Raw genomic sequence first — 14,997 nt, forward strand, 5'->3', positions numbered from 1 at the left:
AATCTTGATATGCTGTCTCATGGCTGTTCATCACAGTGTTCAGTCCCTCCAGTGCCAGCCTGATGTTAACCTGGGGCACAATGTACACTGCGACCTGGATGATGGTGGTGAACTCCCTCAGCAGGTAGAATGGGTGACACTTTTTGCATTTTTCCACTTTTTGCATCCTGATCCTGTTTTTTTTCAGGGATCAATTGCTTTAAGAATCTCTGGTCCGCTCTTCACTCCCCACTCACCATTCCACTCAGGTAGTCCCCATTATCATAAGAGAGTGCAAAATTTATCCCAACATCTTCCCCACTCACCTCCATTCACATCCACAAACTGTCTTTCCAGGCATGTTGTCCAATTTAATCTTCTTCATTCAATGCATCTAAGTGTCCTCATCTGCATCAGTGAGGCCAAATGCAATTTGGGCGACTGGATCCCCATACACCTGCACTCTGTGAGTCAAACCTAGATCTCCCTGGATCCAACCCATTATTGCTCATACACATACATATCTGTTCTTTTCCTCAACCATTGCTAGGGTTCTGTCAAATATAAACTTGAGGAACATCACAGCATATTCCTTCTGGACAATCTTAATGCCAACAGCATGGATGTTGATCTCCTTTTAGGTAACCCCAACCTCCATCTGGTTCCACTGTTTACATCTCTTTACCTGCTTGCATTCTTACATTTTCTCTCATTTCTCCCCTTCCCAGTGGTCTCTCTCTGGCTTCGGTCAAATACTTATCACTTAGCCCCTCTCCAGCTTCTATATGCCCCTCCCCCCTCACCGTGGGATACCTGATGTCACCCCTTCTTACTTTTGTCTCAATAAAGGATCCCAACCTGAAGCAATGTCCATTAGTGCTGAATTCTTTCAGTTTCTTATTGTTTGCTTAAGATTCCCGAGGCAGTGAGAAGGCTGGGAAAGATTACTCAACCTTCCTTCATATAAAGTTGCACTGTGAAAAAAGATCATTTAGAGAATGTAACCATGCAACCATAAAATTATCCTGCTCCACTTGACACAGATAGCCATGCCACAAAGTCCCTGATCACTTAAGAGGGAAAATAAAAACACCTGAAGTAAATATTTTACTTTGGAGTGACTGCCCGCTGAAAGAAAACTAGCCAGAGAGTTGATGCCTCATGCAATGATCCAGTCCAGCACCTCTGACTGTAGATTCATCACCAGAGTTAACTATCCAAATGGATGTAACTGCTCAATTTGTAATTTGAGTCTAATTTTGACTGCTGTGTGCTCTGAGATGCAACTGCAGTACTCCCTTGCTCATCCACTCTAAATACTTCTTTTAGGCCTTTAATAATGTCCCTAACGTAACACCATACGTTAAAACTCAAAGAGAAATAATATGTGCCATTTGTGCAAAACATTTATTAAACTTCAAATGAGCAATTGGCAACAATTAAAGCAAGAATTTCTCTCTGGCATCTATCTTGTTTGGAAGGAAATTTGCTCTTTTCTCCTGGGGTGATCTTTTTGTACATTCTTCATGCTTCCCCCTTTATATGGCCCCATGTTGCTCTTCACTGATGATGTATTAGAAGTCAACAAATTAAGAGATAATTTAATCAAAGAAAGAAAAATTGTATGATAAAAATAATGGAAAATAAATATTTCCCAAAAGAATAGTTGGTGCAGCAATTATAAAATTTGTAGCCATAGTTTCTGTGGGATCCAAGCATCAAATGTCAACAATGAATCTTTAAAGGCATCACTGAACATTAACATACTGATTGAAATAAGAGGAAAATTTTCAACTGAACTTTAATACGTATTTTGTAGTTTAAAGCATTACTAAAATTGTTATTGATTAGAAAGAGAAATCCATGTGTTTGTCAAACAGTAATTTAAACTGCCAATTTCACCAGCTTTCAGCCTTACTATATCCAAAGAATGAAGAGTTGGAATGCATTTATTTCAACTAATCAGTGAGAAGATTTCAAGTTTGTTTCAAACTTTTCCCTACCCAGGGCCCCCGGATGTGGACCAACCTTGCGAAAACAGCGTGAGGACGTGGAGCCCTGATGCAGGTGTCGACGATAAGACAGTTCCTCCAGTGTGTCCCGAACCTCAAGGCTGCTACTTGGAACTGGAATTTCGCTACACATTGATTCCTGATTCCTTGACTGTCTGGGTCACCTTCACTGAAGGGGAGGCTTACGCAGCCATCCACAATATAGTACTACTGACAGTGAGTGGACAGGAAATCTCTCTTGGGCCGCAAAACGTCTTCTGTGATGTCCCTATTACAGTCAGGCTCACAGTGACGGAGGAGGTTTATGCCATTCGAATCTTCACACTCGATGAGCATCTGGAAATTGATGCTGCGATGCTGACCTCAGCACCACAAAACATTTTATGCAGAGAATGCCAACCCATCCGCTACAAAATCAAGCGAGATCCACCTTTCAAAGAGGGACCAACTATCATAGCGAATGATCTAAACAGAAAATTTGAAGATGTGTAAGTAGTTAAAGTTTGCTTTTTCCTACATTCTCCAAACTGTTGATTGATTCTTGTATTTTCTTTTCAAAATTGTTTGACTGAGTTCAGAGGCAGGTTCACTCCAACAACACTTCTTTTCTGAGACTAGAAGAGGGACCATGGGCAGGGCAAGTTATTTAATCTAGCATTACTTTTTTTAAATTATTCCCACATTACAATCAATTTTTTTTCCACATCTTCATTAGAAGACAGCACCATGACGATGATTTTCCATATCATTTGAACCAACAGGAGTTAAGGTTACAGATCTTATTATAGTAGAATTCCAAAATTGGGAACCTATTTTTAAACTCTAAGTGCATTAAATGGAACCTAATCTGATAGCAAAAAAAAGTTCTGAGAAGTGTCGTTGGCCAAATGTCATTAAACAGCTTGGATACCAAAGGATCTTTTGCATAAATGGTCTCCAAAAGCTCAGATTTTGTTTTGTATAAATTGTTTACATCTCCTCCACGTAACCCAGATGAACAGTTATTATATGCACCAGGTCATTGAGGCAAGTATTGTGCAAAATACGCTGCAAGAGGAATGCAGGGAAATAGGATCAATGCAAGTTTTGCCACATAGCTAATGTATTTATTTGACCCATTTTTAAAATAAATCATTGCAAATAGTTTGCATCTGTTGCCTTGTCACCTAATTTTGCAACTGAGAGCAGCATGATCGCCTCGTGTTTGGATTGATTCCTTCAAAAACTGAACCTGTGTAACAAAGATCAATAATATACTTCTGAATAGAAGAGGCATTCTTTAAAGGAAAACAACCAGATTTCTCTGTCGGACAACTTGCTATGAGAGAAAATTGTCAGCTGTGGTTGATGAATTCTTGTTTGATGGTTCCTTGTTTTTGACCAATGCATCATTGGTCCAATTCATAGATAGACAACGATAGGCTCAATTCTGTCTATGAGCTAAACCAGCTTGTGAAAGTGAGGAGTAACAGTAATCCCTGTCGATTAACTTCTGCTGTAATTGAATGTTGGTCGACATTGTGATGTAAGAGGTGGAAATCTGTGGCACTCCTATAAAATGTAGAAAGAAACCTTGTCTCACCTTTAAAGAATGGATTATAATTGTGATGAAACTTAAGTACATTCAAGAGACACAGTGAGAGTTAAAATTTTGGGTCAATAATATTTAATCTCCTGAAACAGTAGCACTGTTTCTCTTTCTTCAGAGGCTGAATGACCTGCTGGGTAACTCCAACATTTAAAAAAAGATATATTTTTGATTTCTAAAAGCATTTTGCTTTTGCAGGGTATTACAGGTTGGTAGTATAAGATGCATTCAATACAGAGTCCTCCAAATTTGAATAGGCCATAGATGAAGGAATAGGATGACTAACACTCAAAGACCCACCAAGAAAGTGAAAATGAAATTGAACATGAAGATGAACCACTCACATCAGGAACTGAAACATTAAAAGGTTTGGCGAGAGGAGAGAAAGAACTAAAGATTCCAATGGTCCAAAGTCATTTACTAGCAAGTTTAGTTACCCCTCTCAGGAGTGAATTAATGCAATGAGCTGCCTCTATCGCTTCTTCACACATTTAATCCTCATTCAGTTTTGCTTTCTGCATGCTTTGTTGAGAACACAACCAAGCTTCCAAAGCTGTTGAGTGATCCCTCTATGGCAGCATGGCAATGACTAGTGCCGATGAATTAGATATTTCCTCTTTATAAGAATATTATAAAGCAGTTAAGACATTTTAAGCATGCACATGAGTCCCAGTGGGCTAGATCTAGAACACACAAGATCAAATGCTGACAGGCTGGAAAAAAAACATCAATTTCTTTCAACATATTTTTGTAAACAGGAATCAGGCATATACAGCCAAGCATGTAATGTATATGGAAATCTGCAAAGGAATGATGGTATTGATGAAGGGTACATTCGGAATCAAGTAAATTCCACTGACGCATTATATTCAAAAAGTTAGTACTTATTTGTACAGACTCTGATTGGCCAATGGCAATGAGAGGATTCCTTCCACTCTTGTTTGGGGTGGGAAAAAAACGGAAAATGTTTTGTCATTCCTAATTTTCCAATGCATTTGAAAACCCTGCTGAACCACTTGAGGAATTCTGATGCTTTTATTTTTAATCAAAGATTGTAACTCCATCTGTTGTTGTTGTAATCTGCTGTCTGCAGGTCTTTCTAGTAAGCCAGACATGTGATAGATGTCAGTCAGAACCATTTCCACTGGTGGACTTCCATTTCGTAGCACAGTCTAAATAAGAGCATCTATTTGTATAGCCTCTAATTGACAATGGCATTGGGTTCAAAACTCACACAGTAATGACATGAAGAAAGAGAACACATGGTCTAATGCTAATAGGAATATACAACCAAAATTATGTAAGCTGCATATTGTATTTCTTAATTAATAATGGAAAAGAAAACAAGCAGCTAAAGAAACCTTCCAGACACTGGGGGTGCTTTGCTTTGACACTTTACCCTTTGGATATTTGGCTTGATGTACTATCATTGCAGATGCAGCTTCCAGTTCTGTATCTGTTCCTCAGGGACAGGATGTCCTCCATCATTGTGATCTTGAACCTTCCAAGGGTGTGATGTGTGTCAGATTACCAATGTTTTCTATCATATCTGGTGTGGGCTTCACCTTCACTTTCAACGATGGGATTCATCCTGTTTTACTTGCTCCATGATCCTGTTGTATTTTTATCAATTCTATTTGCTGCATTGCATTACTTCCTGATTTTTGTCAGATACTTTCCTGTCATCACAATGGCACCTTCTCATTGCTTGACTTCACCATCCTCAAAGAGCATGTCACAGAGGGCTTCATCATAGTCTTGTACAAAGTCAGCACATAATTGAAGTTTTAACTCTGCTGCCTCGAGACTGATGCCTTGCTTCAGGACGACAATAAATGTTGCTGTGTGTGAAATTAAATGTCTGTACCCTAGCAAATTGGTGTAGATATATCTTGCAGCTTTGCTTCCACAAAATTGACTTTGTTTGACACCAGGTACATTGTGCTCAACTGGTTCTTCAAATCTGACTGTGGGTCTCTGTCCCCACAGTTCACCTTATTCACTCCATGGGCTTTCAATGTCCTCTTCATTGTGAGCTATTTGTGGAAAAGATTTTCAGATCCATATCATGGACATTTTTTCCCCTTCCCATTGGAAGTTTTTCACCCACTTCAGTTCACATCCACAGTACTTGCAATATCTCAGCAACCTGGAAGTGCTTTCTCAAATTTACGTTTCTTCTTCAGGTTCACCACATCCACTCCTTTCCTTTGGCAGTCCAATGTTACTGTCACACCTTTGGATACCTCTGCAGCTTTGCACATTGTCTGAGCATTTCTAGAATTAATTTCAGCCTAAAATAGTCATCTGAGTATACTCCTGATCTACAGATAATCTCTGGTATGTGAGTCTTTCAAATCAACTGTTATTATAAACAGACCTATTTATATTCACCATGCATCTACCTTGGTTATCAGCAAACAGAAAGGTCATTTCACACTGTTTCATACATAGGCAGGTGAGAACATGTTTGTAATATACCTGATGCATTATCTAGCATCTCATTTGACTGCATGGTACAATTTTCTCCTGTTGGGACCAGTGAGATACAACATGTAGACTTTCATTTATTCTTGTTTATCTGTCATACCCAGCTTGCTATAATTCAGTGGTTCTCAACCTTTTTCTTTCCACTCACATTTCACTTTAAATAGTCCCTATGCCATAGGTTCTCTGTGATTAGTAAGGGATTTCTCAATGTGGTATGTGGATGGAAAGAAAAAATTTGAAAACCCGTTTCTTTTAATCGTACCTAATTCACTTGTTATGTGCACCGTTTCATAGCTCCAAAGGAAATGGACCAATGATAATTTTTCTCAAGCAAAATATTTCAGTAACAATTGGGTCGAGAGCAGTGATCGTCCACCCTCCCTTCCCACTCGTATGCCACCTTAAGCAATCCCTCACTAATCACAGAGCACTAATGGCATAGGGATTACTTAAAGTGGTATGATAAAGGTTGAGAATCACTGACTTAGAGATTGGAAGAATTTGTCGGGGGGGGGTGGAAACCATCATTTCAGGAGTGGGACTCAGAAATGGCCAAAGTGGCATTGTTTGAATGCATGTCTTACAAACGGTATGATAAATTGGAAATTTATACATAAAAATGGGTGGGAAATAGTGGTGGATATTGTGGTGAAGCATATTAATGAACAGCAGTTTTTTTCTGTTATTAGAAGTCTAAATAGACACAGTTATTATTGATTTTTTTTCCGCTATGTTTCTATTTTATGGATGTTTGTCTTGTAACATGATTTACATAACTTTTATACTGACTCAAGGGTTTGGGGATTCTTCATTAAAGAATTCAATAATATTTAAATCATAAAAAACAAATAAAATTCAGCAAAAGATGTCAAAATCAATGAAGTTGTGTACTTCAAGGGGAAGCAATATTGTCTAATTAGGAGAGATGTTTAATTGTTTTCTTTATATTGAAGTTGGTTCTATGATCCATCAGATTCAGAGTGAGAACTCTAAGAGACCCTTTCTCCTGATAATACACCAAAGTGACTCCACATGTGATGCATCTATCCTGCTGTTGGTACAGGGCAAACACAAGGGTGGAGATGGAGGAATCTGAGATGAAAGGCATGATTTTCAGAGTTAGGCTGTATTAGGCTATTGCTTTTCTCATTTCAAATTCAGTTATCATAGTTATGCCACAAGGGCCAAAGGTAAGATGCATTTTACAGAGCCGGTTGTCCTTTTGTCATGTTTAAAACTGTCACACTGATTATTTCTTTCTCAAGTTATTAGACACAGTGGAGTATTTTTTGGTAATTTTAAAATATGGATAAGAAATGATCATACTGTTATGGACATGGCCTCAAATAGAGGCAAAAACAGAGATTTCCTTCCCAAGATGCTATTGTTCAATATGTCAAGATTACAGCGCTATTTGTCAGCTTTGTGTCTAACATACAAAATGAGAATTTTATTCCAAATGTGTTTAGTTAATCAACTTTTAATTCCCGAGCTGCAATGGTGAGATTTGCACTGGTGGCTCAAACTTCCAGAACATTCTGAATACTAATCCAATCCCACAACATGCACAGTCAGTAATATTCTCTGCTCGCTTGATAAAAATGTATGGAGACAGGAGAACCATGGGAGAAGAGGTTGAATATAAACTGGACAAAGTTGTTAGTAATTGATGAGAACTTGTTTTCTTGAAATAGACAGAAGGTCATTTTAGATTTGACACCCATCTCTGCTTATTTGAGGTGGAATGCGATTGGCATCCTTTTCATTAGTTTAGGCTGTGGATTACCTTGACATCCACCTTTTCCAGAGTTGTGTTTGGAAATTGTGTTAGAAACTTTTTTCTGGCCCATTAGCCTGCTGTGTCACTTTGTAAATATTCACCCATATAAACTGGAAGGTGAAGCAAAGGTCACAGCTAATAAAAGCTTTGATGTGCTACCTTATTCCAAGGGGTGGTGGGGGGGGGGGGGGAAGCACTGTGGATACAAAATATTTATGACCTCTGTCCTGAAAGAGGTTGTTTTGTTTTTTTCCTTCTTCATAACTCCTACTAAATTTCCAGTAAAACTTCAAGCTTTTTAAATTAATAGATAAACAAAAATGCAGAAATTTTAATGATGGATATTTATCTCCATTATTATTTACCTCATCAGATTATTTCAGTCTCCTCTGGGTTTGTTTTTGGTTTGAAGAGGTAATTTGTAAACTTCAGGCAACCTTTTGGTGCATTCTTACTACTTTCCTTTGCTTGGCTGAAAGGTAATACAGTGTGTTATGGATTGTCTGATTGCAGATGTGTTGTATGTATGTTCTGTTTTTAAGAACATCAAGGATGAATGATTTTTCAGAAATTCTAATGAGCAGACAAAATAAACTCTAGTTCTAATGACTCAAAACTATTTTATGTCTGTTATGGAGATGTAGGTGAGGCTGCAAAAGACTAATTTCTATCCCATCTGCTCTAATATTGCTATTGGGCCTTTATCTCAAGAACCATTTCAGATAATAATCTCTTATCAGAGTTTCACAAAGCCAAACAGTTGTGGAATGGTAGAATATGTTGATAATGGATGGCATAGACAGCAATAGAAACTTAGAGATAACTGTGCTCTGATAATTTTGCTTCCCATCTTGGTGGCAGTAGTCATGATTCTGGAGAAAGTGTTCAAGTAACTTGGGTGAGTGTTTGAAGAGACTGCTGTCTCATGTCCTATAATACACCCATCATGGAAAACATTCCTCCACACTGCCACTATCTTTGCTTCCTGACATCCATCTGCTTCTACAACAAACTATGAGAAGCTCTAATCACTTGAGAAGCTCCCCTACATCTTGGGAGAAAAATGGACAGTCAGTATTCATGATTAGGTCTTGAAATATTGACTGTCCTTTTCTCTCCATGGGTGCTGCCTAATCTGTTGAGTCCCTCCAACTTCTCATTGTTTGCTCAAGGTTACAGCACCTGCAGTTTCTCCAGTTTACCCATTTGCTTCCAATCTGGTCTTAACTTCACTTAAAAATCCTCATCCTTGTTTTCAAAGCACTTTTCTATCTGAGTTACTGTAACTTACAGATAGTGGAGGAACATGTGGCCTCCCTGTCTGGACCATTGTGATTGTGGAAGATCATGTAACCTCCCTGTCTAAAACTTAGTCAGAAGTCGTATCACCTGCCAATGAAGGTTGGCTCCTGGCCAACCATTAGTGTTGGCTCATTTAAATGATTCAGCATCATTATTGGCCAGATGCCCAGCTCAGAATAGTATAAACATCGACACATGCCACATTTCTTTCTCTCTCCCTCTTGGTCCAAGTCCTGGACATCATTCAATGCCAGGTCACTACTGTACACGTCGTTGGAGGAGTCGCAGGTAAGGTGTGCACGACACTTAGCTGAGCTGTAGTTCTGCGATAGATCAGTGCTTGTAGAGAGCTGCACCCCATTGATACAGGGAACCAGGAGTGGGTTCGAAAGTCCCTGTCTTTGAAGTGTGTACACTGCAGGAGAGTGTAGCCACCAGTAACAGAGTCCCTCGTGCCCTATGTGCCTCCTTGCTCCATTATTGATTTTGTTTTGTACAGTGTAGAAGGTAGGCAGCCACTGGTATTAGAGTCCAATCTGGGTCTGATGTGAATATCTATTATAGTTATCTTGTAGTAGAGTAATTAAGAATTGATTGACATCTTCCCCTGTTTATTCCCCATCTGTTCAATAAAGTTACCTTTGATTGTAACACTTAGTGTCCAGACTCATTTCTCTGTGAACCCACCAAACCTGATTTTTTTTTTTCCCAACAAAACAGTTACCTCCTTCAGCTCTGTCACCTCTTCCCAGCTTCACTATTGGCACATGACTATTATTTTGCTAAGATACAAGCCTTGGTGTTCCTTCTCCAAGCCTCATACAAATGAGAAGACATGCAAATTAACAGCAGGAGTGAGCCATTTACCCATCAAACCTGCTCTGCAATTCAATAAAATAATGGCTGATCTGACTGTTGCCTCAATGTCTTTGTCTTCAATTTTCTTTCCCACTGCTTTAGCTTGGGCTACTGTGGCCAATGTGGCTCTGCCCAGCTCTACTTGGTTGTGGTGCTGAGAAACATCCTGGTAAAATGATTAAATTGAAACACTGTCTGTTCAAGCTATTGCTATTTTACGAGCATGTACTCCAGCTGATGGCAGAGTGGATGTTGTGATTTATTGATTAGCTAACATTCTTTTATTTTTCAAACTATTTATTGTAAAATTATTGGTAAACATACAAAATACACTTCACGACAAAATGTTTATATATATCAAAATAAAAATAATAAAACAAACCCGCCCCACCCTTTCAGCCAGCTCTCTTAAGTGAGTCAAAGAAATATATGTGAAAAAAAAACTAAAAATAAATAAATAAAACTACCTCTAAATGCATATATTCCAAATATAATGACCAATTATTAACAAAAAAGAATAATTATCATGCAAAACTTAAGTAATTTTATCCATAACAATACAAGCTTTCATTTCATTATGCCATCACATTATACTAATCACTATTATCTTTCCATGTACTTGCTATACATTTTTGAGGTATGGACAACGCTAAATATACAAATACAATTTGAAATTTATCCAACCCCAATCCCTTTAAAGGAATCACATAACCCAGTAACAAAACAGATAGATCTAATCGTAACTTAATCTTATAAAATTTTTCCAAAACTGACTTAATCTCTTCCCAAAATGGTTGTACATACATACAAGACCAAACAGCATGTAAAAAAAAAAAGTTCCAACACACGTACCACATCTAAAACAGGAATCTGAATTACTAAAGCCGTATTTTTTCCATTTCTCAGGAGTTAAATATAACTGATGCAAAAAATTATAATTAACCATTCCATATCGTGCATTTGTCAATCTAGTAACACTATCACGACACGTATCTATCCAATAATCTTCAGGAAAAACAAAAGTTAAATCATTTTCCCATTTAAACAGATTTTTCCCATTCCGATTTGTCCATATTATCTTGTAATAATTGATACATAACAGAAATATAACCCTTTTTAAGCATAGAAGAAATCAAAGACTCAAACTCCGACAATACAGGTAAAACCATCTCTCTACCATACATTTTTTAAAATAATAAACAAATAAAGAAGCTTCAGCAATATCAAAATGCTCTTTCAATTGAGTAAAAGAAAGAAATTGACCTTCTACAAAGCAATCCTGCAATATTTTTATACCATTAAAATCCCAATTCTTAAAATAATCGGCTTATTCCTTTTTCATTGTTTAATAATGGTGTTAAAATAGATAATTTACCTTTTGATCCTATAGTTTTTTTTTGTCCATAACATCAATAGATGTTATAATATCAGCACATTATACTCCCGTAATAAATCTATATTCCACTGAAATATAAATCGATGTACTGCAGTTTCAGAAATAGATGCCATCTCAACTTTAGCCCAATTTGGAGATTGATCCAAATCCATCAAACCACTAATAAATTTAAGTTGGGATGCCTCATAATAATTTTGAAAATGAGGTAATTGCAATCCACCTAATGCATATTTCCAAGTAAGCTTATTTAATTTCCAAGTAAGCTTATTTAATGTAATTTACCTTTCCATAAAAATTCCCTAGTAGCTTTTTAAATCCTGGAAAAAGTTCTTGTAAGAAAACACAGTATTGATTGAAACAAATATTGAATACGTGGAAAAATATTCATTTTAATACAATTAACCTGGCCAATTAAAGTTAATGGAAGGTCTTTCCAGTTAATTAAGTCTGCTTTTATATTTTTCAACAGTGGAACATAATTTAATTTATATAAAGATTGATACTCAGTATTCACAATTATTCCTAAATATTTAATTTTATCTGTCCATTTCAAATTAATAACATTTTTATAAACTAAATAATCTCCTTCAACTACCGGTAAAATTTCACTTTTATCCCATTAACTTTATACCCAGATAATGATCCGTACTGTAATAAAAATTCCCATAAATGCAGCAAAGATTGTTCCGGATTTGTTAAGTATATCAAAAAATCATCTGCAAATAAATTGATCTTGTACTCTTCATCCAAAACTCTCATCTCTTGTATCTGCTTATTTTGCCATATTAATTGAGCCAACAGTTCAATGACCAATGCAAATAGGGCTGGTGACAATGGAACGATGATGAAATCTGTCAATTTGTCACCACCCTAGCAGTTGGGTTTGTATATAAAGCTTTAACACAGCCAATAAAAAAGGGCCAAATTTAAACTTTTCCAAGACCTTAAATAAAAAAATTCCATTCGACCCTATCAAAAGCTTTTTCCGCATCTAGTGCATCCACCATTGGATGGTTGGGCTGCCGTCGGTATGCATTGGTCAAACTAATTAGTTGAAGAATATTATCCGAAGCATGTCTATTTTTAATAAAACTTGTTTGATCTACATGTATCAATTTAGGTAAATATTTAGCAAGCCGATTTACTAACAATTTAGCTATTTTATAGTCCACATTCAATAAAGAAATGGGTCTATATGAAGACACCTTTAATGGATCTCTATCTTTCTTTGGAATTGCAGTAAATAAAGGACTAGAACAAGATTCTGGTAACTCATAATGTTCAGTCACTTGTTGTAATACCCCCCCCCCCCCCCCCAAACACCGAAGATAAATCTTCATAAAAATCTTTATAAAATTCCACCGAAAACCCGTCATCTCCTGGTGACTTACAATTAGGCATTTCCATCATAGCGGTCCTAATTTCTAGATCTGTGAATGGAGCTTGCAAATCTATAATATCCTCTTCATCTAATGCTGGTAACTTTAATGTAGATAAAAAAAAATCAATAGATCCATTATCCTGTTTCCCCTCAGAAGTATATAATTTTTATAAAGTGAATAAAACTGTTCATTGATTTCCTGAGGTTTATAGGTAACTGTTGAATCCTTTTTAACAGCATTAATAACCCTTGAGGTCTGCCCCTTCTTTAACTGCCACGCAAGTACTTTATGCACCTTCTAACCCCACTCATATCGTTATTTGGTTTGATTAAGTAAACATTCAAATTAATAAGTCTGTAACATATCATATCGCAATTTCAATCTAGTCAAGGCTATCTTTTGTTACTCCCTTCTGAAATTCCTTCTCCAATTCATCAATCTGCTTTTCTAATTTAATACTTTCAGCCATATACCCTTTCTTAACTTTAGTAGCGTAACTAAATATTTGCCCTCTTAAATAAGCCTTTAACGCATCCCATACTACCAATCTACTTTGAACAGAGTTAACATTTTCCATTAAGAAAAAATCAATCTGTTTCTTAACAAAAGCAACAAACTCAGGTTTTTTCAACAACATTGTATTAAACCTCTATAAGATTAATGTAACACCTCTGAACTTTCATAAGAAAAAAAATAATGATCAGATATTACTCTAATTTTATAATCTGCCTGCAATAGCTTTCCCTGTAAATTTCCCTGTAAAAATCTATTCTAGATAAAGAATCATGCCTAGAAGAATAAAAAGAAAAATCTTTCTCTGTAGGATTAATCCTTCTCCAAATATCTACCAAATTTAAGTCTTTCATTAAAGCCCCAATTTGTATTGCCATCTTTAATTTTCTGATACATTTTGGGGATTTATCCATTAATGGATCCAAAACATAATTAAAAGCACCCCCAACTAAAATATTTTCATTAACTTGACTTAATAACAAAAAAAGCATCTAAAATAAAACATTCATCATCTACATTAGGTGCATAGATATTAAGTAAAGTCCAGAGTTCATTAGAAATTTTACAGTCCACTTTTAAAACACTCCCAGCATTCCCCTCTACAGTCTGTAACTCAAAAGATAAATTCTTATGAACTAGAATCATTACACCTTTTGCCTTAGTTAAATGAAGAAGAAAAAAAAAACATGACTAACCCAATCTCTTTTCAATTTCAAATGTTCTTTTTCAGTCAAATGTGTTTCTTGTAAAAAAGCAATATCAACTTTCATTTTCTTAATATAAATTAAGGGATTATTTAATCCCTGAATATTAAAAGTTGCAAATTTCAAACTAGACATTTTAATAAACTATCAATATAAGCACGTAATATATTTAAAAATGCTCTCCTGTTAATAAACAAAATCTACTCTCCCTCCCCTAATGTTATATAAAAAAAAATATGAAAAGGAATACAATTAATTCCCCCTCAAAAATGTTTTTTAAAAACACTCAAAGGTAGTAATTCCATAAAAAACTGGGTGTGGAACACCCCACCAGTTGCAGATGACTATCAAAGATATCAGTGCCATCCACCTACCCCCCCCCCCCAGCCAGAAATACAATGTATATATAAGAATGTAATTCAACATCATTAATATATTCAGCCCTAGGACTCCAGTCCCAAAGATTGATTTGAATCCTCAACATCACTAGGACTGTGTGTCAAAACCTCCTTCTTCCCATCTTTCCCATTCTTTCTATTTCCATATCCATTGGCCCTTTTAGGTGATGACCGTGAACTTCTTCCCTGACCACGTAAATCTTGTAATGAATTAGTGAAAACCAATGCGTCGTGATCATTCGCAAAAAATTGAGATTGATAATTGCCATAAAACCCTTCAACACTGCAGGGTATATCCTTATATCCTTTCCGCTACAGCACATCCTTGGTCAAATTAAACTCACGTTGACGTCTGATAATTTCTTGACTCAAATCAGCATAGAAAAAACTATTATTCTGACTCATCATTGGGTTTGACTTTGTCGGGCCTTCTGTACCGTCAACTGTAAAATCATTTCTCTATCCTGATAATTCAAGCACCGTATTAACACTGTTCGTGATTGTTGACCCGGTAACGGTTTCTTCCTCAATGCTCTATGTGCCATTTCCAGTACCAAACCACCCAGAAAGAACTCTTTACCTAACACCTCAGGGA

General features: G+C 36.5%; 1 protein-coding gene across 4 annotated transcripts in view; it reads left to right on the forward strand.

Annotated features, from left to right (window-relative positions):
- Nucleotides 1-14,997, forward strand: part of pappaa (pregnancy-associated plasma protein A, pappalysin 1a) — a 374,601-nt gene that overhangs the window by 82,219 nt on the left and 277,385 nt on the right. For all 4 annotated transcript variants that reach the window (XM_069932344.1, XM_069932351.1, XM_069932360.1 and 1 more), the window contains exon 7: nucleotides 1,987-2,479. In XM_069932344.1, coding sequence (XP_069788445.1) covers nucleotides 1,987-2,479 — 493 coding nt within the window. The remainder of the gene's footprint in view (nucleotides 1-1,986; nucleotides 2,480-14,997) is intronic.

This window comes from Narcine bancroftii, chromosome 1 (genome assembly GCF_036971445.1).
Source record: "Narcine bancroftii isolate sNarBan1 chromosome 1, sNarBan1.hap1, whole genome shotgun sequence".
NCBI lineage: Eukaryota > Metazoa > Chordata > Chondrichthyes > Torpediniformes > Narcinidae > Narcine > Narcine bancroftii.